Source organism: Solanum verrucosum, unplaced genomic scaffold, assembly GCF_900185275.1.
Source record: "Solanum verrucosum unplaced genomic scaffold, falcon-dt-bn FXZP01000153.1, whole genome shotgun sequence".
NCBI classification, from domain to species: Eukaryota; Viridiplantae; Streptophyta; class Magnoliopsida; order Solanales; family Solanaceae; genus Solanum; species Solanum verrucosum.
The window spans coordinates 309098-336999 of record NW_026020426.1 but is presented as its reverse complement, the minus strand read 5'-3'; the positions used below and the strand labels follow the sequence as shown (position 1 = coordinate 336999).

Genomic DNA, 27902 nt, shown 5'->3' with positions numbered 1-27902 from the left:
CGTTTCAATCATGTTATTATTTAAGAAGACCGATTTAAATCATAGTCAACGGTAATATAGACATCTTTTAAAAGTTCAAGAAGAGAATAGAGAAGATCAGAAAAATTTGTTGAAGATTGAGAGAAAACTTCTCCATTTATATCCAATAAAGGATAGTAGAATAGATGTTTATTGTGTCTTATTAGAAAAAAAATCACAATCTTTTAAAAAATTCAAAATCCTTTAAAAAAATCCTAATCACCCCTCAATATGAAAATATGCTATTCAAATTATATCTTTTGAGAAAAATACTTTATTTCTCTTTAAAACCATTTAATACCCAAAAATGATCACCTCATAAAGCTTTGCCATGATTTTTTTATTATAATTCAATCTCAAGAATTTCATGGTGTGAAGAATTTTTAAACTCAAATGTGTTTAGATAACATGTACCCATAAAGAAACAACACAAAATATACTTGAATGTCTAGTAACAAAGAACAATCTGTATTAGTAAAACACTTAAAAAACTTTGAAAACAAACTCTGTAACAATAAATTGAAACGGAAAAGAAGAAAATCGAGTCCGATAGTGAATGCATAGAGAATCCTTGAAAAAATTATTCGCCTCAAGTACCCAATGTTATTGAAATATATCTTTTCAGGATATAACGATTTTATTCACCAGTGTATCGATAAAAATAATAATTGTGTCAGCGAATCACTGATCAACGGGAGCAAAGTACACTAGAATACTAGATTTAGTTGTGCAGAAGAAGAAGAAGTTTAGAAATATCATTGTTGAAAAATAAGAGAAAACCCCTCTATTTACACATAACAAAGGGTAGTGTGAACATATTTTTATTGTGTCTTATCGTAATGGTCACAACCCTTTAGAAAAGTCAAAAGACATAACCTTTCGTAAAAGTCACATCTTTACAGAAAAGACACAACTTTTCATAAAAGTCACCCATCTTCAGAAAAGTCACAACTCTTCATAAAACCCGCACCTCTTCAGAAAAGTCATAACTCTTCATTTTTCATTCACAACTTTTTAAAACCCAACACAAATCACACCACATGTATCAAAAGATAATATTGATAAATCTGATTTCCTTAAACAACAAAAATGAGGTACTAGTTGGTAGACTGGACCAACAAAATAGATATACAGACAAATCAAACTACATTGATGATTATCCAAAGGCAATACTGGTAAGACCAGATTTACTTGACAACAAAAAATACCTACTAGTTAGTTGACACAACTTTACTCAACACAATCAGTCCTCTGCATCTTTGACACAATAAATAATAATATTCGCTTGTCCTTGGCAATAAAACCATAGTGATCGTTATCGTTTGTACCTGATGATCCTTCCTCTAATTTCTTCCCTTATATCAGATCATCGCAAGGATTCTCCACAAGCTAGATGAATTGTGGTTTCATTGGTGAAAGACCAATGCTGCAATTTTTGTTTTGCGTTTGTGTTTTTTTCCGATCTTATGTGAATCCATCACTATTTCAGAGAAGGTACCGATTTGGCATGTGTCACACCAAAATGTGAACTCCCTATTGTTTTGCTTTTCATGAGTTGCATTCTTTCTCAAGTCATTTGCATTGTCATCTATCAGCAAGGATGGTGGACCGTTATCGTTTGTGGCTGATGATCCTTCCTCTAATTTCTCCTCGGATGGAAGATCATCAGAAGGACGTTCCATAGGCTGTATAAGTTTTGGTTTCTTTGGTAAAAGACCAATGCTACAGTTTTTGTCGTCCTTGTGTTCTCTTAAAGCAACCACCTTGCGTTTGTGTTTTTTTCCTTGCAAGTGGTCATTCAAGCCATCTTGACTTGTAGTACATACCTGACAAAGTTCACAATTCCACTCCGTAACATTATTCATTGGACCACTGCTTAATGAAGGCTTATCAGCAACCTTTTCAATTAGAGTTATAGCTTTCCGTTTTGCTCCAGAGAAAATAGTGTCAGGCTTAGCCTGTATCAATGCCAAAATAAGCACTTCTCAGAAATTTAAACACCTCAAAAATGGTTTACGGATCTGAAAGCATTAAATGAATCTACACTTGTTTTGATTAAGGAAGCATATTTTGGAGTACACTTTCCTGATTCGGCTCAACATTCACTATGTTGTATAATAATGAATGTTGTTGCCATTGATAACGTCCAAAAACCAAGTGTAGGCAGATATACTTTCCACTAGAGAAAATCTTCTAAGTTCAAAGCTTAAAAGAGGCGATGCACATAACCAGAAATTTAAGAGTTAATAATTCAGGCCAACAATAAAGAAGAACACTAACCAGCAAGATTCCACTAAAGTCAGGGGGCTGTTCTTGTGAAATCTCAACCTTTGGACTTCGATTCAATATTGAAATTTTTGATTCCCCGGCACGGTACCGAAAAGGAACCTCTGAGATCATCTCCTCAAAGGCCTCAGCTTGGTTTTTCAATCTATCTGCTTCACACATTGCTTCTTCTCTTTCCATCAAAAATCACACGAGATTTATTAAAATGCAAGAAGAAGAAGAGTAGAATATGAAAAATGAGCGAAACCACTACTTATAGCAAACAAGTGTGATCTAATTAATGTTTTTTTTCCTAAAAAGAACTTCATTTTTCATAATACCTTTTAAACAACATTTTTCTCTAATTGATGTTTTTTCCTAAAAAAGAACTTCATTTTTCTTTAACACCTTTTTAATTACATGTATTCTCTAATTGATGTTTTTTCCTAAAAAGAACTTCATTTCTCATTAACACCTTTTAAACGGCGTGTTTTATTCTAATTGATGTTTTTTCCTAAAAAAAACTTCATTCTTCATTAACACCTTTTAAATTACATGTTTTCTCTAATTGATGTTTTTTTTCCTAAAAAGAACTTCATTTCTCATTAACACCTTTTAAACGGCATGTCTTATTCTAATTGATGTTTTTTCCTAAAAAAGAACTTCATTTTTCATTAACACCTTTTAAATTACATGTTTTCTCTAATTGATGTTTTTTTTCTAAAAAGAACTTCATTTCTCATTAACACCTTTTTTTTAAAATGCATATTTTATCTAATTGATGTTTTTTCCTAAAAAAGAACTTCATTTCTCATTAACACCTTTTAAATTGCATGTCTTCTCTAATTGATATTTTTTTTTATAAAAAGAACTTTATTTCTCATTTACACCTTTTAAAAACTCAACAATATCACATCATAAAGCTTAACAGTGATTCTTTGGACTGGACATAAAATATCAAAAATTGAATTACCGAACCAAAACTTTTAGTGATTTGGTATTTGCCGATTCGGTATTTTGTATGATATTCAGGAGTAAAGTTTTAGAATTATGGTATTCGAAACTGAGTTTGGTATAAGACATTACTACTATTTGGTATTGTCACGACCCAGACCATCGTGATTGGCACCCACAGTAACACTCTGGTGGGAGAACCACTACTACAACCCAAACCAAGCAACTAAAGCAATAACGAAGGATTTAAGGCAAATACTAAGGAAGAAAAATAGAGTTCACATAAACCCTAGCAAAAGTCTAAAAATAATAAACTATCAATGCGGAAGAATAACCTAGAACGTGAAAGTCAATGTACCAAAACATCAAATAATGAACCAAGTCTAAACAAGAAGGGATACAACCCCAAACTAATGAACTAATAATCTAACTAAAACAATTGTCTAAGTCCGGAAATGGTGGACATAGACGAAAGAGAATCCCATGGCAGCCTGTAAGAGTTGGCTCACGCTTGAATTCGAACAATCACTGATCTCCTAAGCGAGGTCTATCAGTAGCCGCTTGAAGATGCCATATACTCAACAAATATAAGAGCAAGTGCAGTATCAGTACACAACCATAGTGTACTGGTAGGATCACGTGGCTATCCTACTAGTGCAACATAAACAAGTCAAGACAACAATATAATCACATGCATAAATATCAACATATACAGTATTATCAACATTTACAAACAACGATCAGTTTCACATTTTATATCACATTATTGGTCCTCTCATGGAACCCAAACCCAAACAGTTAGCATGCCGGAACGTGGCAATCGATCCCATATTTATGTCAGAATGTGGCAACCGATCCCCTATTTATGTCGGAATGTGGCAACCGATCCCCTATTTATGTCGGAATGTGGCAACCGATCCAAGTTAGTTATGCCAGAACATGGCAACCGATCCCATTCACACACCACAATCACAAACACAAGTATATCCTCAAGATCATACATTTAAGTCATGATTTCACGGCAATGATAATTCATCTATCTCATTTACCACAAATGTGATCAGCATTGCAACATTCCTACATATACAAGTATCATAATGAAGAAAGAAGAAGCATACATCACACAAACATAGAATCACAACCATCACCTACCTCGAAACAAGCTTGAAACCCTAAGAAACTTGATCATTCCCTTTCCGGATTAGTTCCGCTTATTCTTGGTCTACAAATAATTGATATAATACGGGAATCAATAAACAATCATTAATTAACTACCCGAATTACTAAAATTCTATGAACCCTAGATCAAACCCATGATCCCAATTATACAATTTAGGTTTGTTTCCACAATAAAATCTATAACAAAACCTCCCCCATCAATATTCACCCATTCTATTATGTTCTACCGATCGAAAAATGGATTTGGGGAGTGAAAAGCTTACCTTTACCCTCAAGAATGGTGAGAAACGAGTAGGAATCACCTGGGGTTCGTTCCTTAGCTCTAAAAGTCGAAAAGTGCATAATGAGCTTGCTTAGGGGTTTATTAACGACTTTAATTCGCGTCGAGCTCGCCACAGCGGCACCCACACCGCTACAGCGGCCCCGCCAGAGCGGCAAAACCTAGCGCCAAAGCGACATTCACGAACCAGTGAGCTATTTAAAGAATTCTAAGACTCCCATTACACAACGCACCTCTAACCCGCGATGCTCAGAAAATACCCTTTACGCTAAGATCGATTTTGGGAGTTCTACTCACATGAATTCAATTTCGTAAAGTCATACGGGTTCATTAACGAGTTATCTAACTACTCACGTAATCAAAATCAAAATCAACTAACCCGATTGCTACCAGATTTCTCTACACCTTAAAGACTCCGATTTCATCCAAATCTGGAATAGGTTGGGAAATTTCAAGATACTACGAAAAAGTTTTTCGGCCCCAAATTTTCCCCAGTTGGTTATTCTATAACGACGGAACCCGGTCGTTACAATAGATACCAATTTACCCATCACTCATCCTCGAGTGACAAACTTAGAAAAAATAGTCTAAGGAAGGAATGAAGTAGTACCTGATTTGACCAACAATTATGGATACTTGTCTTGCATATCCTTCTCAGTTTCCCAAGTATCTTCCTTGTTTCCCAAGTATCTTCCTTAGCTGGACGATGCTTCCATTGAATTTTCACGGACTTAATCTCCTTGGTCCTCAACTTACGCACATTACGATCAAGAATTGCAATCGATTCCTCCTCATATTGGAGGTCCTTGTCTAACATAATTGAGTCCTACTAAATGATATAGTATCTGCCACCAAGATACCTCTTCAACATGGATACATGAAATACCGGATCAACACTCGATAGATTAGGAGGTAAAGCCAATTTATACGCTACCGGTCCTACACATTCAAGAATCTCAAATAGACCAATGTATCTAGGACTTAGCTTACCCTTCTTACCAAATCTCATCACCCCTTTCATGGGTGATACCTTAAGAAGAACATTTTCACCAGATTGAAACGCCATGTTTCTTACCCTATGATCTGCATACTTTTTTTGTCTACTCTGGGCTGCTAGAAGCTTAGCTTGAATACTCCTCACCTTATCTTGAGCATCCTTCACTAAATCAACCCCCAATGGTTTCACATCGCCAGCCTCAAACCATCCTATGGGTGATCTACATCTCCTCCCATATAATGCCTCAAATAGTGCCATGTCAATGCTGGAGTGATAACTATTATTAAAAGAAAATTCACACAAAGGTAAGAACTTATCCCACTGCCCTCTAAAATCAATCACACATGCCCTCAACATGTCTTCTAATACTTGAATGGTCCTCTCCTATTGCCCGTCTCTCTGTGGATAAAATGCTACACTAAAAGTGAATTGTGTGCCCAATTCATCAGCAATTTCCGCCAAAACATGGAAGTGAATTGTGTGCCCAATTCATCAGCAATTTCCTCCAAAACATGGATGTGAATTGGGTACCACGGTCCAAGATGATAGAAAGGGGCACCCCATGCAACCTTACTATCTCTTTCACATATACTTTAGCTAATTGTTAAGCATTATAATCTATTCTTAAAGGAATAAAATGGGTTGACTTAGTCAATCTATCAACCACTACCCAAATAGAATCAAACTTCCCCAAGGTCTTAGGAAGACCAACCACAAAATCCGTAGGTATTCTTTCCCACTTCCATTCTGGAATAGGCATTCTTTGAAGCAAACCCGCAGGCCTTTGATGTTCATACTTCACTTGTTGACAATTTTGACACTTCGCCACAAACTCCGCTATGTCTTTCTTCATGCCCAGCCACCAATAAACTCGCTCCAGATCTCTATACATCTTGGTCACACCCGGATGAATAGAATATCGCGAACCATGAGACTCCACCAACAATTTCTCAACCAAGTCATCTACTCTAAGGACACAAATTCTTCCCTTGAAATTGAGCACACCATCTGCATCAATAGTTGTCTCTTATGCCTTACCAATCACAGTCTTCTTTCTAAGCTCTTCCAAATTTTCATCTTCAACTTGTTTGGCCTTGATCTCCTCAATGAAAGTGGCTTTTACTTCAATACTAGCTAACACTCCACCTTTTTCTGAGATGCCCAATTGCATGAATTTAGACTCCAAGGTCTGAATTTCTTTAGCCAAAGGTCCTTTGGTTATACTTAAGCAAGCTAAACTACCCATACTCACTGCTTTTTGACTCAAAGCGTCTGCCACCACATTAGCCTTGCCCGGATGGTATTGATTGGTCACATCATAATCTTTCAGTAACTCCATCCACCTTCGTTGTCTCAAGTTCATATCCTTTTGAGTGAATACATGCTGCAAACTACGATGATCGGTAAACACTTCACACTTAACACCATAGATGTAATGTCCCCAGATCTTAAGAGAAAACACTACTGCTGCCAACTCTAAATCATGTGCTGGATAATTCCTCTCATGCACCTTCAATTGACACGAGGCATAAGTTATAACATTCTTATCCTGCATCAACACAACACCCAAACCAGAATGTGAAGCATCACAATAAATAATAAAATCTTTAACTTTCACCGGTAATGCTAGGATAGGTGTGGTGGTCAAGAGAGCCTTGAGCTTTTGAAAGCTCTCCTCACATTTTTCAGTCCATTCAAATGGTATCTCATTTTTGGTCAAATTACTCAAGTGAATGGCAATAGAAGCAAAATTCTTCACAAAGCGACGATGATAACTAGCGAGCCCAACAAAACTCCTAACTTCCGTCATAGAGCTAGGCTGAACCCAATTCTTAACCACCTCAATCTTTTGAGGATCTACCATTACCCCTTCTTTTGAAAATACATGCCCCAAAAATGCAACTAATTTTAACCAAAATTCACACTTAGAAAATTTAGCATACAACCTTTGCTTCCCAAGAATACCCAAAGCAATACGAAGATGGTTGGCATGCTCTTCCTCACTTTTCGAATAAACTAAAATATCATCAATAAAGACTATGACGAAAGAATCAAGAAATAGCTTGAATACCCCATTATATATATGTCTTCACACCTTGGATAATTAATACAAACATAATTTTGCATAAATAGATATAAAGACAAATTGTTGTTCAATCTGTATTACTAAAACACTTAATAAAACAATGAAAACAGACTCTGTACCAATAGATTGAAACGGAAAAGAAGAAAATCGAATTCGATACAGAATGCATAGTGTATCCTTGAAGAAATTATTCGCCTCAAGTAACCAATGTTATTGTAATATATCTTTTCAGGATATAACAATTTTATTCACCAATGTATCGATAAAAAAAACTATTGTGTCACCGAATCACTGATCAACGGGAGGAAAGTACACAACAATAGTAGATTTATTTGTGCAGAAGAAGAAGAAGTTTAGAAATTTCATTGTTGAAAACTAAGAGAAAACCCCTCTATTTACAGATAACAAAGGGTAGTGTGAACAAATTTTTATTGTGTCTTATCATAAAAGTCACCCCTCTTCAGAAAAGTCACAACTCTTCATAAAAGCCACACTTTTTCAGAAAAGTCGCACCTCTTCAGAACAGTCGCACCTCTACAGAAAAGTCATAATTCATCATTTTTCAGTCACAACTTTTTAAAACCCAATGCAAATCACACCACATGTATCAAAAGATAATATTGATGAATCTGATTTCCTTAAACAACAAAAATGAGGTACTAGTCGGTAGACTAGACCAACAAAATAGATATAGAGACAAATCAAACTACATTGATGATTATCCAAAGGCAATACTAGTAAGACCAAATTTACTTTACACAACTTTTCTCAACACAATCATTCATCTGCATCTTTGACACAATAAATAATAATCTTTGCTTGTCCTTGGCAATAAAACCATGGTGATCGTTATCGTTTGTACCTGAGGTTGCTTCCTCTAATTTCTTCTCTTATATTAGATCATCGCAAGGATGTTCCATAAGCTGGATGAATTGTGGTTTCATTGGTGAAAGACCAATGTTACAGTTTTTGTTTTGCGTTTGTGTTTTTTTCCGATCTTTTGTAACTTCATCACTATTTCAGAGAAGGTACCAATTTGGCATGTGTCACATCAAAATGTGAACTCCCTATTGTCTTGCTTTTCATGAGCTGCATTCTTTCTCAAGTCATTTGTACTGTCATCTATCAACAAGGATGGTGGATTGTTATCGTTTGTAGCTGATGATCCTTCCTCTAATTTCTCCCCGGATAGCTGATTATCAGAAGGACGTTCCATAGGCTGCATAAGTTTTGATTTCTTTGGTAAAAGACCAATGCTGCAGTTTTTGTCGGGGTTGTGTTCTCTTAAAGCAACCACCTTGCGTTTGTGTTTTTTCCTTGCAAGTGGTCTTTCAAGCCATCTTGACTTATAGTACATACCTGACAAAGTTCAGAATTCCACTTCATAACATTTTTCAGTGGAGCACTGCTTAATGAAGGCTTATCAGCAGCCTCTTCAATTAGAGTTATAGCTTTCCGTTTCGCTCCAAAGAAAATAGTGTCAGGCTTAGCCTGTATCAATGCCAAAATAAGCACTTCTTAGAAATTTAAACACCTCGTAAATGGTTTGCAGATCTTAAAGCATTAAATGAATCTACACTTGTTTTGATTAAGGAAACGTATTTTGGAGTACACTTTCCTGATTTGGCTCAACATTCACTCAGTTGCCATTGATAACATCTAGGAAACAGATGTACTTTCCAAGAATTTACATTCAGCACAAAAAATTACACTAGAGAAAATCTTCTAATTTTAAAACTTTATTCTAGAGATTTTTGAACTGGTTTTACTTGAGTTGAGCATATATCGGAAACAACCTCATCATCTCGTAGGTAGCGTAAGGTTTACATACAGACTATCTTCCCCAATTTACAGAGAAGCTTAAAAGAGGTGATGCACATATCCAGAAATTTAAGAGTTAATAATCATGTCCAACAATAAAGAAGAACACTAACCAGCAAGATTCCGCTAAAGCCAGGGGGCTGTTCTTGAGAAATCTCCACCTTTGGACTTCGATTCAATATTGAAAATTTTGATTCCCCGGAACGGTATCGAAAAGGAACCTCTAAGATCATCTCCTCAAAGGCCTCAGCCTGGTTATTCAATCGATCTCCTTCACACATTGCTTCTTCTCTTTCCATCAGAAATCACACGAGATTTATTAAAGTGCAAGAGGAAGAATAGTACGAAATCATCAAATATATGAAAAATGAGGGAAACCTCTACTTATAGCAAACAAAAAGTAGTATGTTTTCTCTCATTGAAGTTTTTTCCTAAAAAGAACTTCATTACTCATTAACACCTTCTAAACAACAATCCTTCTCTAATTGATGTTTTTTACTAAAAAGAACTTAATTTTTCATTTATACCTTTTAAACTGCATGTTTTCTCTAATTGATATTTTTTTCCTAAAAAGAACTTCATTTTTCATTAATACCTTTTAAATTACACGTTTTCTCTATTTGATGTTTTTTTACTAAAAAGAACTTCGTTTTTCATTAATATCTTTTAAACTGCATGTTTTCTCTAATTGATGTTTTTTCCTAAAAAAGAACTTCATTTTTCATTAACACCTTTTAAATTACACGTTTTCTCTAATTGATGTTTTTTTTACTGAAAAGAACTTTATTTTTCATTAATACCTTTTAAACTGCATGTTTTCTCTAATTGATATTTTTTTCCTAAAAAGAACTTCATTTTTCATTAACATCTTTTAAATTACACGTTTTCTCTAATTGATGTTTTTTTACTAAAAAGAACTTCATTTTTCATTAATACCTTTTAAACTGCATGTTTTCTCTAATTGATGTTTTTTTCCTAAAAAAGAACTTCACTTTTCTTTAACACCTTTTAAATTACATGCTTTCTCTAATTAATATTTTTTTCCTAAAAAGAACTTCTTTTTTCATTAACACCTTTTACATTACATGTTTTCTCTAATTGATGTTTTTTTTTCGTAAAATAGAACTTCATTTCTCATTAACACCTTTTAATAGAATGTTTTCTCTAATTGATGCTTTTCCTAAAAATAGAACTTCATTTTTCATTAACACCTTTTAAATACATGTTTTTTCTAATTGATGTTTTTTTTTTAAAAAAAAGAACTACATTTCTCAGTAACACATTTTTTTTTAAAAAAAAACATATTTTAAGTAATTGATGTTTTTTCCTAAAAAAGAACTTCATTTCTCATTAACACCTTTTTAATTGCATGTCTTCTCTTTCTCTAATTGATATTTTTTCTAAAAAAACTTTATTTCTCATTTACACTTTTTTAAAACTCAACAATATCACATCATAAAGCTTAGCAGTGATTGTTAGGGTTGGACATAAAATATCGAAAATTGAATTGGTGAACCAAAACTTTTGATAATTTGGTATTCAATAATTCGATATTTGGTATGATATTCAGGATTAAACTTTTAGAATTATGGTATTCGAGTTTGAGTTTGGTATGAGACATTAGTATTATTTGGTATTCAGTATTTTTTTTAATTCCGAATTATTTACTTAATGAAAGTCATATATCAACATGTTCATTACTCTTCAGTACAAATCCAAAGAGAGTTAATGAATAAACTGAAATAACTCAAATACATATACATATATATATATATATATATATATAAATTGTATCAATTTGTTTTTCTTAGTGTCTTCTTACTTGTTGATATTCTATTATATCGTGCATCAACTTAAAAAACAGAAATAATTTGAGAAATAATGTTAACTTTGTAATACAATTGTCACGCCCCGAGGCTACACCCTGGGCGGGACTGGCACTCAAGAACCATTTCTGGCTCCAAGCGAACCCTTGGCCTGACTTATTTACTCGGCAGAAGACTTAACTACAAGAAACAGCCTCAAGATATAACTCCTGCAATAACTTAAAGAGATATTAAACTTAGCCAAAATGGCAACTAAAGTTTTAACGTATACAACTGAAAAACGGAAAGACTAAATAACTATAACAACTCATCTATGAAGCCTCTAAAACAAAGATGGAGGTCGGGACAAGACCCCCGATCATCCTAACAACTAAAGTACTAAATCAAAACAAGAAAATAAGGGATCCTCCGGATAGAAAGGAGGCTCACCAACTAACTCTGAGTGCTCAACTGGATCAACGAGGCGCTGGATTCTGACCCTAGTTACATGTGTCTGTATCATAAAATGATGCAAGCCAAATGGCATTAGTACATTGAATGTACGAGTATGCGAGGGAAAAACTAAACATGACATAAGCTGGAAAGGAATATGAAAAGAACACATACCTTGGCTTTACTCAACTCAGGAATAACTCAACTCAAATGCAAAGTAAAAACAACAATAATGGTGCAGTTTATACAAGGCATTTAAAATAGTAGGTAGCAACCCAATTTGTTAAAGAAATGCAATAACAACTCAATTTACATATAAAGTAGTATAATACTATGGGTGTTTCTCTAACCGACAACCATCACTATGAGCCTAAGTGATGATAAAATGTCTCGCCCACACTGCCAGAACTGTCATATACTTTGTTGTCATGTAGAACGCCTCAACTAAGTGGATCCATTGATCTATGCTAAAAAGCACTAAGGATTCATCTAAAAAGTATGATCCTTTCTACCCATGATGGATATATGGTTTATGGAGACTTGATTTATCATGAACTCATGTCCCCATATCGGTGCTCAATACTACTCCCAAAATACACTTATCTCATATGTTTCAAAAACAAAAATATTTCTGTGATTTGAGATAATTACTCAAAAACTTGCTCAAAAGCTCTCTTGGAAATCAGTGTTTCCTCTCTTGTTTAAATGTGAAAACACTTACTCTTTGGGAATACTTAGTTTTCATATACTCTTTTTGAAGAAATGAACTTCATTTGTTACTCTTACTAAACTCAAAATTCAAGTCCTAAAACAAGTTTAAAACATTTGCAAACGACTACTTGAAGTGACTCTAAGAACTTTCTAGACTTGGCTCTTATCTTTCCTTGAATTTTAATTTATGGATTTAAGGTTATGATTCAAGTTTATGGATGATTTCTAGGTGTTTATAAGTCATTTAGAGTACTTAGAATCAATATAGGAAGTGTTAGTACATTTTACAAGAACTTAAATAGGCCAAACGATGAAAAACGGGTTGGGGTGGATAGACCTAGAGCACTGCTGACCTGCCACGCAAGCCCCCAAAGTTCAGAGACCACTTTTTGTTGCACTGCTGGCGCGTCGCCTCAGCCCTCCGGCACAACGGGGGCGCGTCGATCCAGCATTTCCCCAGGCAAATCTAACGAACTTTTGCTCTCATTTTCTGATCTTAATTCAATTAATTTCGATTATTTTTCTCAATATCTCTTTAGATTTAGATACCCAAAACATATACACAAAATCTAACTCAAACAACTCAATATATAAACACTATAATCTCAAGAAACTCCTCAATCTCAACCCAAATTCATGAACGAAAGCAATTCAAGAACACCCATCAAGAACATTCAAACTTCCAATCTTTTTAGGATGAAATCACGGTGAAATAAACATGTTTGGCACGTGGGTGAACGAACCCAACGTTATGAAAGTCTCACATACCTTGTAGGATCAAATCCTTGACGAAATCCGCAATAAATTTCTTACGAAGATGATTGGAAGCTTCAGTTTGGGGCAAAATATTGGGCTAGGAAGCTTATCAAATTTATTTGCGACAATTGACATGTGATTGTATTTCTCGTAAGAGTTTCTTCTTGGGAACTCTTCTGAGTACACATCGTGACTTGCCATAAATATATGCTTTCCCTCAGACGCAATATATTTAGCCACATCACAGACCACATCACGCATTTTGACATAGTTTCTGTTTGAACCTTGGGATAACAAGAAATAATATTCCAATGTTTCTAACAGATAACGCACCCTATTTCTTGCATCATGTAAATCTTTTATTTTCGGAAAGATGCGAAGCCCCATTCCATATCTAAATAATTCTTCAGGACAAATATCATTTTCTTCCTCAAACAAGGAACAAAGCAAAAAGAGGTACTTGGCTTCATTACTTTCCAAGCGTTCATAGGTTAGCCTCAGAGGTCTATACAAACTTGTGGGCACTCCAGGGGTATTTCTTGTTTCTGCACCACGTAATTGTTTAAGGGCATTCTCCCACGAAGGCTTGGTTTTACGCTTTAATGCTCCTGCAATTGTAACAATTGCAAGTGGCAGCCCCTTGCATTCTTTGGCAACCTCTATTGCTGTGCCATGAATAGAAGGATCGTCTACTGAATCACCAGCTTTCTCCTTGAAAAGGAACCATGCTTTCTCCTCAGATAATATTCCAACTTCCATGATCGTCTGAGCTCCCATTGCTTCACAAACGGCTCGGAGACGCGTCGTCAATATCACTTTGCACAGGTAGTTGTGGTTGCTACCACTGGGAATTCCAAGTTTGTTTAGATCATGAAGAGACTCCCAAACATCATCCAAGATTATAAGGTTGCGGCTGTTCTGATCCATTAACCTTGTGCGCAACTGATCTCCACGAATCCCCTGATCATTCCCTTGCAATTTCAAATCTAGTTCTTCTGTGATCTCATCCTGAATCTTTTGTAAGTCTGGTTGTTGACTGATAGTTACCATGACGACATCTTCGAAAAACCTTTCTTGTATCACCTTTTGTCTTATTCTGTCAGCAAGTGTTGTCTTACCAACACAACCCAGACCACATATCCCAATCATAGTGACCCCGTCATCTTTCAAAGCTGCCATGACCTCACCCTCTTTCAATTTTCTGGAGTTCAACTCCTCACCATCGGTAGTGTCTTGACTAGCTTCTTGCTCCTAGGTGCAGAGGACAGTGATGCTTCAGATTTATAATTCAAAATATTGTACAAGGAAGGTGAGAAACATAAATAAGTATGTGAATATTACTATTACTATTAAGTTAAGACGGAAAGAGCTAATTAATTAGTTATACAAGACAAACCTTAGAAGTGAACCTCTGTTGTGTCAATTTATTCAGATCATCTACTTTCACCTCCTTATAATCCAAGTTCACACTTTTGAGACTCAGTGTACTCACACATAATTCCCTGTTGGATAAACGTCTTCATTTCAGGGCATTCACCAATCCTCACTTCTATGAGACATGGAAATTCAAGAGCACACTTTGTCACAAAGAAATGCCTTAGCTTAGGTAGACTATAAAGCTTCAGCTTTTCCAAGAGAGGAAATAAGGGCTTGGTTTCTTGTCCTTGTTGTTTCTCTTCCGTGATCACTTCTTCCATTGATGGACAACGTCCTATCTCTAGTATTCGGAGATTCCGAACACCACTGGCCACTGATGGAGACATCAAGTTTCTCAATTCTCCACAACTCATTACTTTCAATGTTTGAAGTTTGTTGAAGTAGTCAGTTGGAAGTTGGTGAGAGCATAGATCACTTATGCTTGCAAGGTACCGGATGTATAGCTCTTCCAGGTAGGGACAAGAAAGCTGCAAAGTTGAAGTATCCAAGTGCTTAGACACATTTATATATTTTAAACAAGTGAAATATAAAAACTTTTTTGTATATGATCTCGTTTCATATTTTAAAAAGTTTTTTTTTGCTTCTCAAACACATTTATATACTAGTTTTTGGAAACGTGCGTTGCACGTTTGTTCCTTGTATTTACTACAAGATGTCTATATACTTAAAAAAATTGAATTTCAGAATAGAAAATATACTTGTATTGCACGCTACTTAATATAAATATTTGCAAATGATTTAAATACAGTTACAACATGTATAAATAGTTATTCATAAAATTAAGTAATCAAAAGAGAAGGAGTGTAACACCAAATTAGCTAATGAATTCGAAAATAAAATGAAATAGAGTAGACTAAAAACAGTAAAATAGCTAATGAATCTAAAACTTTTACATAACAAAAATTAAAGAGAGAAATAGTTCCAGTTAAAAAGAATACAGGAACTTCCTCAATAACTAACAAAAGCATAAATAGATCTACCTCTTTTTTATTGCATATGTGATGAGCAATTACATCCATCAACAATTATACATTAGAATAACAAAGTGTATGCATTAACATAAAGTGACTGTGCTGAGCAATGTAATTACATCCACCAATAATCATTCATCAATACAGCAGAATAACTAAGTGTATACATTAATATAAAGTGATTTTGAAAATATTTTTTTGGTATGTATAATTACAAGTTTGGAATTATAAAAGTCATTTAAAAATTGATGATATACAAAACATCTATGAGAATTAGATTGGTTAAAGTTGGGATATGTAAAGTTTCTTACTAAAATCTAAATATATGTGCCATATTAAGATGTATGGTAATTCAAAGGACATTTTTTTTCTTTAATGTTAAAGGATATTTCAGTTTTTAAAGGATATAATTTACTACCTTTTGTTTTTACGAAACACTTCATCTCCGAACTCCATTTTAGAATAAAAACAAATTAAATATTCTGTTAATTAATTCTACCTAGAAACATAATGGATTAATACTATATAAGTATTATTTAATATTTTATTAATTAGTTTTTTTTTAATAATAGTTAAATTTAGTAGTAGAAGCGTACATTGCGTTAATTAGCCTTCTGATGATTGCATGAGATATTAGTAGGAACGCCAACATGAAGTTAATATGAAGTGTCAAAAGAGAAGTTTAGAAGTAATGTAAATTATTATTAATAATAATATTAAGACATTAGAACGGAATACAATATCAAGAAAGCTCATAATAGTACTGAAAGAACTATTCCGAATATGATATTAACGCATTGAAGAGTATGGGTCGCTGAAGAATCCATTATGTTTGCATAGGTGTGTCTTCTAAACCTGAGATTTGAAGCAATGTAATGTTTTTAGTATGCATGATCTGTAAATAGTTAATTATCCGTGTTAGAATGGCCATATATGTATATGGAGTTATCGTACCTAAAACTTCCTTATAGACGATGTTCTTTGTGTATGTTCCATTTTGACGTTTGGGTTGCTCTGTTAGGACAAGTACTTTTGTTGTGGACATAGATATCCCTCTTGAGAGTGCAACATACAATTGAGCATGTGAGAAAACATGTTGGGGCAAATACAAACCAACATTTTGAATTGTTTGACCTTGGGCTTTATTTATAGTCATTGCAAAGCAAAGGCGTACCGGGAATTGCTTTCGAATGAATTTAAATGCGTATCCTTCATTTTCTGGTGGTGATAATTGAATTCTAGGAAGAAACACATAATTTGTTGCAAAATGACCACTTGATATTTCCGCTTGCATGACATTTTGGGAGAAGCCTCGACATATCATTCGTGTTCCATTGCATAAGCCACTTGAAGGGTCTAAATTCCTTAGCAACATGATGGGTGCATTTTCCTTCAATTCTAACCTGCATTTAATAAGATATGTCAAAATCTATCCATTTTGATATTTGTTACCGCCTCTTCATGATTGTAACTTGTAATGTATGATCATCAATACCTATGTGGCGGGAGACCGATTGGTGTTAAAGTATATAGATATTCTTCTTGGTAATAGTTGTTGGTGTCATCTTCTGCTAAGTCAAAGCTATTGAATATCTTGCTTTCACCTGGGAACATGGCTATTAACTTGTCATTAAGTTTATCCACATGGTCATTTCTGCTTGCTAAAATAGCTCTTTCAGTGACATATTTTGCCGTAGAAGCATTTTCTTGCATGTTTGGAAATATCTCTTGTATTATGGATTCTTCTGGAAATCCATCCCGAGAATGCTTGACAGTCAACTGTTCATGGAGAAGGATTAAATTGTCTCTTATTGTTGGTTCATCTCCGTTACTCACGCGAAGTAAGAACTCACTGAATGTTGAATTTGTTCTTGCTCTCATATTTCTTGTAAATTGAATCTTCTCCATCAAAGGCCAGAGATATGATTTCACCAAGCTTGCATTTACAATTTCTGCTCTAGTTGATTTTGGAACTACTGGTAACACCTACCGAAAATCTCCTCCAAAAACCATGACTTTTCCACCAAATGGTTTATCGATGTCCATTATATCTCTGAAGCTCCTGTCGACTGTTTCTATTGTTTGTCGTTTGGCTATTGGTGCTTCATCCCATATAATCATTTTTTCTTTTCTAATCAATTTGGCAGCACCACTTTGCTTTGACATGTTTGTCATAGTTGACTCATTTGTTTGAAGGGGGATCTCAAACCTCGAGTGTGTTGTACGTCCTCCTGGTAAGATTGAAGCTGCTACGCCACTGGTTGTTGTTGCCAAACCTATCATACCTCTTTGCCTAACATTGGCAAGCAATGCACGGTATAGGTATGTTTTCCCAGTTCCCCCAGGTCCATCCACAAAGAATATTCCAGTTATTCCAGCATCGATTATTTGCATTATTTTTGTAAAAGCATGATGTTGTTCTGGATTTAATTGTGATTGTGCCTCAAAATCTTCTGTAGGTATCTGCACAAACATTTCTTCATTTATTTCTCTACTTTCTGATGGACCAACTTCGAGCAAATCTTGATATAGTTGAGGAATGTCATATAGGGCTATGCTCTTGCCCATACTTTGCAAACAATTATTAATACTATTTAGGGTAGACTGTAATATAGTATTGTGTGAGTTGCCATATAGCCTGTTGAAATCCTCAGACATATCCTCATAATAAGTATCCGAAAGTTTTCTAATATCCGTTGGGTTACAATGAATCAAAATTGTAGCAAACAAACTTCGGAGAGCTAATGGCATTTTGAAGACAACAGCCTCACTTAAACATTCTGATATGCTGTTGTCGGACTTGAGTAACCCTCTTTCTTTGGCTACTTCTTTGAAGGTCTGACATTGTTTGTCGTTGACCGTGAGTAAGTCATTGAATGACAATGGTCCTCTTACATGGTTTAGTAATAACCGCTCACAATACCTTTCCCCTTCTTGAGGATTAGCTGTACAATATAATCAATATACCTAATTTACATATAGGACATGTACTATAAGTTCAATTCTACGGTTTCCGGCATTGACAATAACACCGACCCATGGTATCATGCTTGCAAGAAATGCTACAGACAAGTTACTGTTATAAATAGTAATGCAACTTGTACCTACTGTAGGATTGAAGATATTGATAATGAGGCGAGGTAAACTTCACAAACAAACAACAAATATTGCTTACTCCACCAGATACATGAAAAATTAATGATTAACTATTGAAATGAGTTTACTATATCACTATCAAATAATTAGTGTCATACTGATTAAATCTTCCAATTTGTTTTAGATATCGGTTAAAGATTGATGTCACTGATGAGGATCAATTTCTAAGGATTACATTGTTTGATGCTGCAAAATACTTTTTGGGTTGTGACGTAAAAGACTATGTTCTCTCTACATCTGAAAAGGTAAATCACTTACTCTATGAAATATTAGCCTATATAAATAACGTTAACCTATTTTAACTGAAAGACTAATATATACGGGTTCCTATTCCACAGAAAGAAGAATCAGAATACTATCGTAAGTTGGTATTGAGTAAGGGGAAAGAATTCAGTAACCTTGTTAAGATTGATCGTAACTTTCCAAATGTTGAGCCAAACATGAATGTGATAGCTATGGAGATACATGAGGTTCCAAAAAAAAATGCAACAGATCAAACCAAGGTTAAAACTTCGATTACAAAACAAAGAAGCAAGAGGATGAAGAAACTAACTGATAATGAAAAAATGAAAGAAATAGTTGTAGACATACCTCATGTTGAAAAAGATATTCCAGCAGTTGAAACTGACATTGAAAGCCCACAAAAAACAAATAGATGGAAGAGGACCAAGAAAATTAAGGAGGCCATTGCAGATGAAAATCCACAGAAAGTGAGGACACATGAGGTTGAAAGGCAGAATGTACCAGATGAAAGTGACGACGAAACCCCACTAATTCAACTACAAAGAAAAGGACCAGGAAGGTTAAAGGAAAAAATCCTTCATGCCATAGCTGATGGAAAAGAAGATCAAAGAGGAAAAAAACTAATATATAGTTGATTTTAAATTTCCTTCTGTTTAACTAACAATGCTTATTATCTCCATAATACTAATATTTAAAACCTACTTTTCTTTTTTCACCGAGCAACTACACCTAAAATCGCTTTTATTTGTAACTTACTTTCTCCTACATCAATGAATTTGGTTAACTGCTTCACTAAACATTCAATGTATGCAATTTAGTACTTTAAAACAAATCAACAACAATCTTCGGCAGCAATCTATATCCTCATACAAATAAAAAGGTATGCATGCATCCTACCCTATATGTATTTCTTAGCTATATATACAGAGAAAAAAGAACAATTCAGAATAATAGGTCTCTATTACCTATATATGCCAAATTAATGACTTCAATTGGCATTAATGATTTCATTATGTTCTAGATCACTGCAAAATTACATATGCTAGATCGGACAAGACAAGAGAAGTGTCACACCAACAATCCAAAATTTGTCCCCATCAAATCAACAATGACACACAACCAACATCAAGGTAAATGTAATATGCTAAGTAGTTATCATAGTTCAAAATAAAATATAACCCTTCTATTCAATTCACTTCACGGGTGATAAAGGTAACTCCATTGCTTCTAGACGTAATGTTGATCAGCAGGCCAAAACAACAATAGATCAGACACAGTATACATGCCAGATCTCGGACAACACCCTAACAAAATCCACCGCTCAACAATGTGTGACTTCTCTATCTCTAAAACACAGTACTTAAGTAACTTACAATTTCATTTGATTTTGCACAAATTAATGTTTTGAAAATCTCTTTTCATGTATATACTAAATATAGTACTCACTTTATCTTATTGTAATAGCCATTGCAAACTATTGTCTTGTCATGCCAAATCCAACAGGTGATAAAGGAAAAAGCATTCCTTCTATCAGTAAATTTGATCAGTATGACAACCACACAAAAAATGAATTGAGCAACACAGGTAAGAACTTACATAATCATGTTAAATTCTACATACATGAGTAGTCTGTACAGCGCGAACATATTTCCATACATACATACATACGTATTACATGGTTTGTCTAAATGGTACAAAAATTGTTGCTCTTATAGAGAAAAGTCAATTGCGAAGCGCATTGCGAAAAGTGAACAAATATATATTAGCAACCCAAACAACAACACATCTAGAAGATGAACATCCACGTTTGAAAAAACAACCTAAAATTAATTGGCTATTTAGAGCATTATCTGAAAAGTCTGAAGCTAGAGGTACATTGAAAAAACCCTATTCATATCTTACATGACTTCATCATTCAATACTTTTATGAAATTAGATTCTTAACATATATCTCTACCCCTATTTATATATGTAGGAACTGTTGCTTACAACTTATCTTTATCATATCTGCACGTGTTAAAAACCGTCCCAGAATGCATTTATTGTGCTACAAAAAGATTGGAACATGAACCTCCAGCATTCTGTTGTGCAAGCGGATATATCAAATTGGCAACCACTGGAGCTCCAACAGAACTATATGAAATGTTTATGGCATCTACTCCAAACGCCATAGAGTTTCGCAAAAATATTCATGCATATAATAGCATCTTTGCTTTTACATCTTTTGGTGTTAACCTGGATAAGGAACTAGCATCTGCAAGAAAAGGAGTGTACACATTCAAGGCACAAGGTCAAATTTATCACGATCTACCATCATTGGTACCGCGTGATAACAATCCCTGTTACTTCCAACTATACTTCTTTGATACAGACAACAAGTTGACCAACAGATTATCAAAGGTGAATGAAGGCATTCTTTCAGACAAAATTGCAAAAAAGATCAAAAAAGTAATGGATGGTAACCCATATGCACAAATTTTTTGCCAATTAAAAGACCAATTAAGTTTCCACAATTTCCAACTTCGTATTGCTGCAAATGCCTCTTTGGATCAACGAGTGTACAACACACCATCGGTAAGTCAAGTAGCAGCAATTTGGATCGATGGAAACAATCCAAATACATCTTTTGATCGAGAAATAATTGTTCATGAGCATTTAGGGTACAAGAATAGAGTAAAACACTATTTCAGTTGTTATGACCCTCTTCAATATCCTTTGCTATTCCCAAGAGGTGAAGGCGGATGGCATCAAGGAATAAGAAAACAGAGCAAAAGACTACCTCACGGAAGAAGTGCTCACTCCCCAATTATAACCAATGATATTCCAACATTCATATCAGCTGATGCAATATTAGCCAACGAGGATCAAGGTAAAATATATCACCTTCTGCCCTCTTATAGTAAAAAATTAGTCACATGATATTCCAACATTTATATCAGCTGATGCAATATTAGCCAACAAGGATTATATCACCTTCTGCCCTCTTATAGTAAAACTTTAGTCACGTTCTTCACAAGTTAGCTACTGATAAAAAAAAACATACACGATATAAAATAGTACTACCAATGACGTACAAAATACAATTATCATAAAATACATTTTTCTATTATACCAATATGCTAACTAACATTAAATAAAAAAAATATAAATATAATTTCTTACACTTGTAGATGTCCGCCGCGAGACAAAGGGAAATGTTTCTTGCAGAGAGTATTATTGTTATAAGCTACAACTACGAGAAACAGAGAGGTCAGTATTACTACTATGTGGAAGATTACTACAACAATTTGTGGTTGACATGTACATAAAATTGGAAACAACAAGGCTAGAATATTTCAGAAAGGAACAATCAAATTTTAGAAGAGAGGTTTATCAAGGTATCGTTGATAGTGTCAGCGCTGGAGAATGCAGGGGAGATAGAATTGGGCAAAGAATACTACTTCCATCATCTTTTATTAGGGGCCCACGAGATATGAAAAAATGATATATGGATGCAATGGCTTTGGTGCAACATTTTGGAAGGCCAGATCTGTTTATAACAATGACGTTAATCATGACTGGATAGAAATCCAATAAGAACTGCGCCCCGGACATACTCCTCAAGATAGACCTGACTTGGTGACAAGAGTATTCAGAGCTAAGTTGCAAGATATAAAAGACCAAATTTTTAAGAAAGAAATATTTGGAATTGTTGTTGCTCATGTATTCGTAGTTGAATTCCAAAAACGAGGACTACCACACGCACACCTCCTTCTCATATTAAAAGAAGGGCACAAGATCAAATCAGGAGATCAGTACGATAGGTTTATCTCAGTAGAGATTCCAAATAAATGTGAGTATCCTATCTTGCATAAATTGGTGCTCAGACATATGATGCATGGTCCATGTGGAAACAAACGTCCAACAAACACATGCATGCAAAATGGACTGTGTAAATATCATTATCCTAGGCCATACAACAACAAATCAATCCAAGCAAAGGATGGATATCCAATTTACAAAAGAAGAATGGATGGAAGAATAGAGACAGGAAAGTAAAACACCTGCAGTGTTTTAAAACCACAAAACAACATTTAACAGAAGTGAATGATTAAAATTTAAAAAAAAACAGTCGCAAAGATAAAAAGGAACTAAAGACTGCATACACTCCAATATATGTTTTCCATCACAGGTTGTTCATATCATCCCGGATAAAACTCTCGACTTGAGCACTATGCATACTTTGACTGAAACGACAAAACAACAACAGTGCACAGATAATGACACAGCATAGAAGATTTCGCGGCATTAGTGCCCAAGAAACTATTGATGGTGTGCGAGCTTAGGATGGCTCAACATGGTGATGGAAAACAATACATGGAACTGGACCAGTCTAAGGGTTATCATCCTTACGATCAGAATGTGCACTGGACTCTTTGATTGCCCTGCCCTTCGTTCATGATCACAGTTCTGTTGACATTTGGCCATAACTATTATGCAACAAAAACAGAGTAGGAACAATATTTACTTGATAATGATGTATTTCATTCAAGCACAGAAAAGAGAAACAAAGCTTTAATGGACAATAACATGTTGTTGGAGACATTTATACAGATGAGTGAAGTATCTGAAAAGTTTTGAAAGAACGGATAATTTATGTAATGGACCTTGAGCGTTGCAGAAGGGAAGGTTGAGCAGCAACTATACAACTGTTACAGCGATTGTGAGGGAAGCGGAACAGGAGGTATACGTTTCTGCAAATTAAATTAGGGCTGACAGCAAATTAAATTTATTATAAATTTACTTTATAAAAAACTAATATTTAACTAATATTTTAAATAAATTAATATTTAAGTAATACTTCAGGGGTAAAATGGTTAATCAACTTTGGGGTTAAGAGGTTCATGCTTATAATAATATATGATAATACGCATAACACTTCTGGATAAAGCATAAGATGCAATTCCAATTGATTAATTCACACGGTAGTTCGAGTAAGTATATTGTTGTTCGAATTATTTCATATAATTGAAATTTAGATTCTTTAAGTTGCCTGATAGATACATGCTAATATAAAGATTAAAATCTATTTAGCCAACTGTAGATTTGAGACAACAATACAATGAAGCAATAGTTTCGATATTTTGTCAAGAATGCATTTTGTGGTAGTTTGCCCCCAGGTGATGTTGACTAGTAAAGTTGTTGTGTCTTTATGCTATTAAGCTTTAATTTGGGTTACACTTGAATGTGTAATTGCATTAATTACTATATATATATTTTTGTTATATATGAGACGATATATTGTAGATGAACTTATATTTTAGAGTTTTAATTCATACTTTGAAGTTCTTTGTCTAATGTGATGTTGCATCACATGATCACATTGATTTGAATAGCTTGTCATGTTACATTTGATATCATATATACTCATTTTAACTAATTATTTCTATTAAATTCGACTATGAAAGGACTCTGAAGTTTAATTCAAACAAAATGTAACCTATCCCTTTCAAAGTTCATATAACTCATCACACATTTATTCTAATATTATTTTAATAAACTATTACTTAGCCTGGAATACACGTGCAAGACACGTGTTCTAGAACTAGTTACACTATAAGGGTTGGTGGGTGTTTGAGTAATGAACTATGTTAATGGACATATAACTTATTATGACTATTGCAATGGAGATGAAATTTCCATTATTGTCTAAAAAAGTGTAAAGTGAATAATAAAAAGGTGAAATTTTGGTTCATGTTTGGCCTTATTTTGAGACAAGTATAAGACTTTTGTCAACTGATATATATATATATATATATATATATATATATAACCTTGTCTATGAAATGGTTGATAGTAGAGAAGTAGAAATATTTGTTGAGCACACGAAAGAGGACAGATGGAACTATGATATAGCTGATTCTGAGGGCAACCCACAACAAGGCGGAGAAGATTTTGTAGACGTTAATATAATAGAGAAAAGTGATGAGTGTGATGCCACATGTGAAGACCGTGAGTCATTTAATGACTCTAATTATTCTTGGAAGCAAATGATATGATTTTTGATAAAATCATTGACTCTAATGTAGAATGGGTTGGCCTTAACGGGAGAAATAGAGAAAATCAAGTTAAAGAAAAAACAATGGAGGTTACAGTTGTCTCAAACATGTTGTCTATGTTTCCCAATGACACTCAAGAAAATGATTGTGCTACATCATAGGAGGATTTAAAGAGTTCGCATGGAGATTCTGATAATGAAGATCCTATAAGATATATTGTTTTTACTCCAACTAGACATTTGGAGAATCCAAAATTTAAGTTTACGCTTAATATCGTTTTTGGCAATAGAAAAGAATTCAAGTGAGCAATTGAGTTACATGTCGTGTTACAAAAAAAGACATCAAGTTTATGAAGAACGAAAGTACAAGGTCAAAGGAAATTTGTAAGGTTTAAAGTTGCAAATGATTCATATTTGCATCAAAGTTTAATCACGATGAACCTTTCAAAGATAAAGACAATAGGCCTTGACCATTGTTGTGGCAAACAAAGATAGAACAAGACTATTGACTCTGAAGTTTTAGCTAAGAAGTATGTTGAAGAAATTTAGAATAAATCCAAGTTGGGGAGTAAAAGAATTCCAAACTCAAGTGATGAGGACTCATAATTGTACTATTACTCGAACCCACGCTTATATCACAAAGACGAAGACATTAGATCTAATTATAGGAACTAAAGAAGAGAAGTTTGATATGTTATGGGATTACTGTGCTTAGCTAAGGAGGAGTAATCTAGAGACTACATGTATTTTGAAGCTAGATGAAAATAAAAAAACAATGGTTAATGGTAGAAAAAGATTTTTAAGAAACACATGGTTCGTTGCACAATGACAACTTGATATTTTGGTATGTAAGACATTCTATGCAAAGCCTCGGCATATTATTCGGGTGCCATTTCATAAGCCATTTGAAGGGTCTAAATTCCTGAGCAGCATGATGGGTGAATTTTCCTTTAATTCTAATATGCATTTAATAAGATATGTCAAAATATATGCATATTGATTTTTGTTAGCTCCTCTTCATGATTCTAATTCGTAATGTATTTTTTTCTACACCTATGTGGCGGGAGACCGTTTGGTGTTAAAGTATTTAGATATTCTTCTTGGTAATAGTTGTTTGTGTCATCTTCTGCTTAGTCAAGCTATTGAATGTCTTGCTTTCACCTAGGAATAGGGATATTAACTTGTCATTAAGATTGTCCACATGGTCATTTCTGCTTGCTAAGATCGCTCGTTCGGTGACATATTTTGCGCTAGCATCATTTTTGTGTAGGTTTGGAAATATCTCTTTTATTATGTATTCTTTTGGAATTCCATCCCTACAATGATTGACATTCAATTGTTCTGGAAGATAGATTAAATTATTGCCTATTGTTGGTTCATCTCCGTTACCCACACGAAGATATAATTCACTGAATGTTGGATCTGTTCTTGCTCTCATATTTCTCCTAAATTGAATATTCTCCATGAAAGGCCATAGATAAGATTTCACCAAGCTTTCATTTACAATTTCTGCTCTAGTTGATTTTGGAACTACTGCTAGTACCTGCCGAAATTCTCCTCCAAAAACCATGAAGTTTCCACCAAACGGTTTATCGATGTCCATTATGTCTCTAAAGCTCCTGTCGACTTTTTCTATTGTTTGTCGCTTGGCCATTGGCGCTTCATCCCATATAATCACTTTTGATTTTCTAATCAATTTGGCAACACCACTTTGCTTTGATATGTTTGTCATAGTTGACTCATTTATTTGCGGGGGGATCTCAAACCGTGAGTGTGTTGTATGTCCTCTAGGCAAAATTGAATCTGCTACGCCACTGGTTGCTGTATCCAAAGCTATCATACTTCTTGATCTAACATTGGCAAGCAATGCACGGTATAGGTATGTTTTCCCAATTCCCCCTGGTCCATCCACAAAGAATATTCCAGTTGCTCCACTATCGATTGTTTGCACTATTTTTGTAAAAGTGTGCTCTTATTCTTGAGTCAATTGTGACTGTGCATCAAAATTTTCTAGAGGTACTTTCACAGACATTTCTTCATTTATTTCTCTACATTTTGATGTACCAACATTGAGTAAATTGTGATTTAGTTGAGGAAGGTCATATATGTCTATGTTTTTGCCCATACTTTCCAAATACTGATTAATACAATTTAGGGTACACTATAGTATAGTATTGTGTGAGTTTCCATATAGCTTGCTAAAGTCCTCAGACATATGTTCATAATATCCCTGAGTTTTGTTATATCCGTTGGGTTATAGTGAACCAAAATTGTAGCAAACAAACTTCGAAGAGCTAATGACATTTGAAAGATAACAACCTCTCCTAATCATTCTGAAATGCTGTTGTCGGACTCGAGTAACCCTCTTTCTTTGGCCGCTTATTTGAAGGTCTCACATTTCTTGCCGTTGACGGTGAGTAAGTCATTGAATGACAACGGTCCTCTTACATGGTTTAGTAATAATCGCTCATAATACCTTTCCCCTTCTTGAGGATTAGCTGTACAATTTAATGAATGTTTAGTAATAAGTTTAACAATTATCGATGTGTATGAAGTTATAGTTTACTACATTTGCCTTACCAATTGCAATGCGACCAACAACAGATCTTGTTTTCCTTTTTGTCCTAGTCTTTACCTTGGGATTCCAAACATAATACTTAGGTAATTCTCTATAAAGGTATGCTTGTGCTTCAATGTAAATTGAGCACATTCTGAAGTATTTGGTCATTATTG

The 27902-nt window shown here is 34.4% G+C and overlaps 3 protein-coding genes and 2 pseudogenes across 3 annotated transcripts; all 5 read right to left on the bottom strand.

Annotated features, from left to right (window-relative positions):
- Positions 1 to 1248: 1248 nt before the first annotated feature.
- On the bottom strand, positions 1249 to 2484 carry LOC125807243 (uncharacterized; annotated as a pseudogene).
- Positions 2485 to 8528: 6044 nt separating this feature from the next.
- Positions 8529 to 9899, bottom strand: LOC125807242 (uncharacterized; annotated as a pseudogene).
- Positions 9900 to 13346: 3447 nt separating this feature from the next.
- Positions 13347 to 14504, bottom strand: LOC125807241 (disease resistance protein At4g27190-like). The gene has a single exon (XM_049486961.1). The coding sequence runs from the start codon at positions 14502 to 14504 to the stop codon at positions 13347 to 13349; it is 1158 nt and encodes a 385-aa protein (XP_049342918.1).
- A 272-nt stretch (positions 14505 to 14776) lies between these two features.
- On the bottom strand, positions 14777 to 17614 carry LOC125807240 (uncharacterized). Its single transcript, XM_049486960.1, has 3 exons — positions 17229 to 17614; positions 16908 to 17136; positions 14777 to 15229 (listed from the first exon to the last, which is right to left on the bottom strand). The coding sequence occupies exons 1-3, from the start codon at positions 17612 to 17614 to the stop codon at positions 14777 to 14779; spliced, it is 1068 nt and encodes a 355-aa protein (XP_049342917.1).
- Positions 17615 to 17719: 105 nt separating this feature from the next.
- LOC125807239 (uncharacterized) lies at positions 17720 to 18484 on the bottom strand. The gene has a single exon (XM_049486958.1). It carries the CDS (start codon positions 18482 to 18484, stop codon positions 17720 to 17722), a length of 765 nt encoding a protein of 254 aa, XP_049342915.1.
- Between the last annotated feature and the right edge of the window lie 9418 nt (positions 18485 to 27902).

Bases quoted from the DNA above. Each gene is read 5' to 3' on its own strand.
- LOC125807240 (XM_049486960.1), bottom strand. From the start codon at position 17,614: ATGAGAGCAAGAACAAATTCAACATTCAGTGAGTTCTTACTTCGCGTG. The intron at 17,137-17,228 runs GTATTGATGATC...TATTAAATGCAG, and splicing joins ATCGGTCTCCCGCCACATAG to GTTAGAATTGAAGGAAAATG. The intron at 15,230-16,907 runs GTACGCCTTTGC...TCAACTTTGCAG, and splicing joins TCATTCGAAAGCAATTCCCG to CTTTCTTGTCCCTACCTGGA.
- LOC125807239 (XM_049486958.1), bottom strand. From the start codon at position 18,484: ATGCCATTAGCTCTCCGAAGTTTGTTTGCTACAATTTTGATTCATTGT.
- LOC125807241 (XM_049486961.1), bottom strand. From the start codon at position 14,504: ATGGCAGCTTTGAAAGATGACGGGGTCACTATGATTGGGATATGTGGT.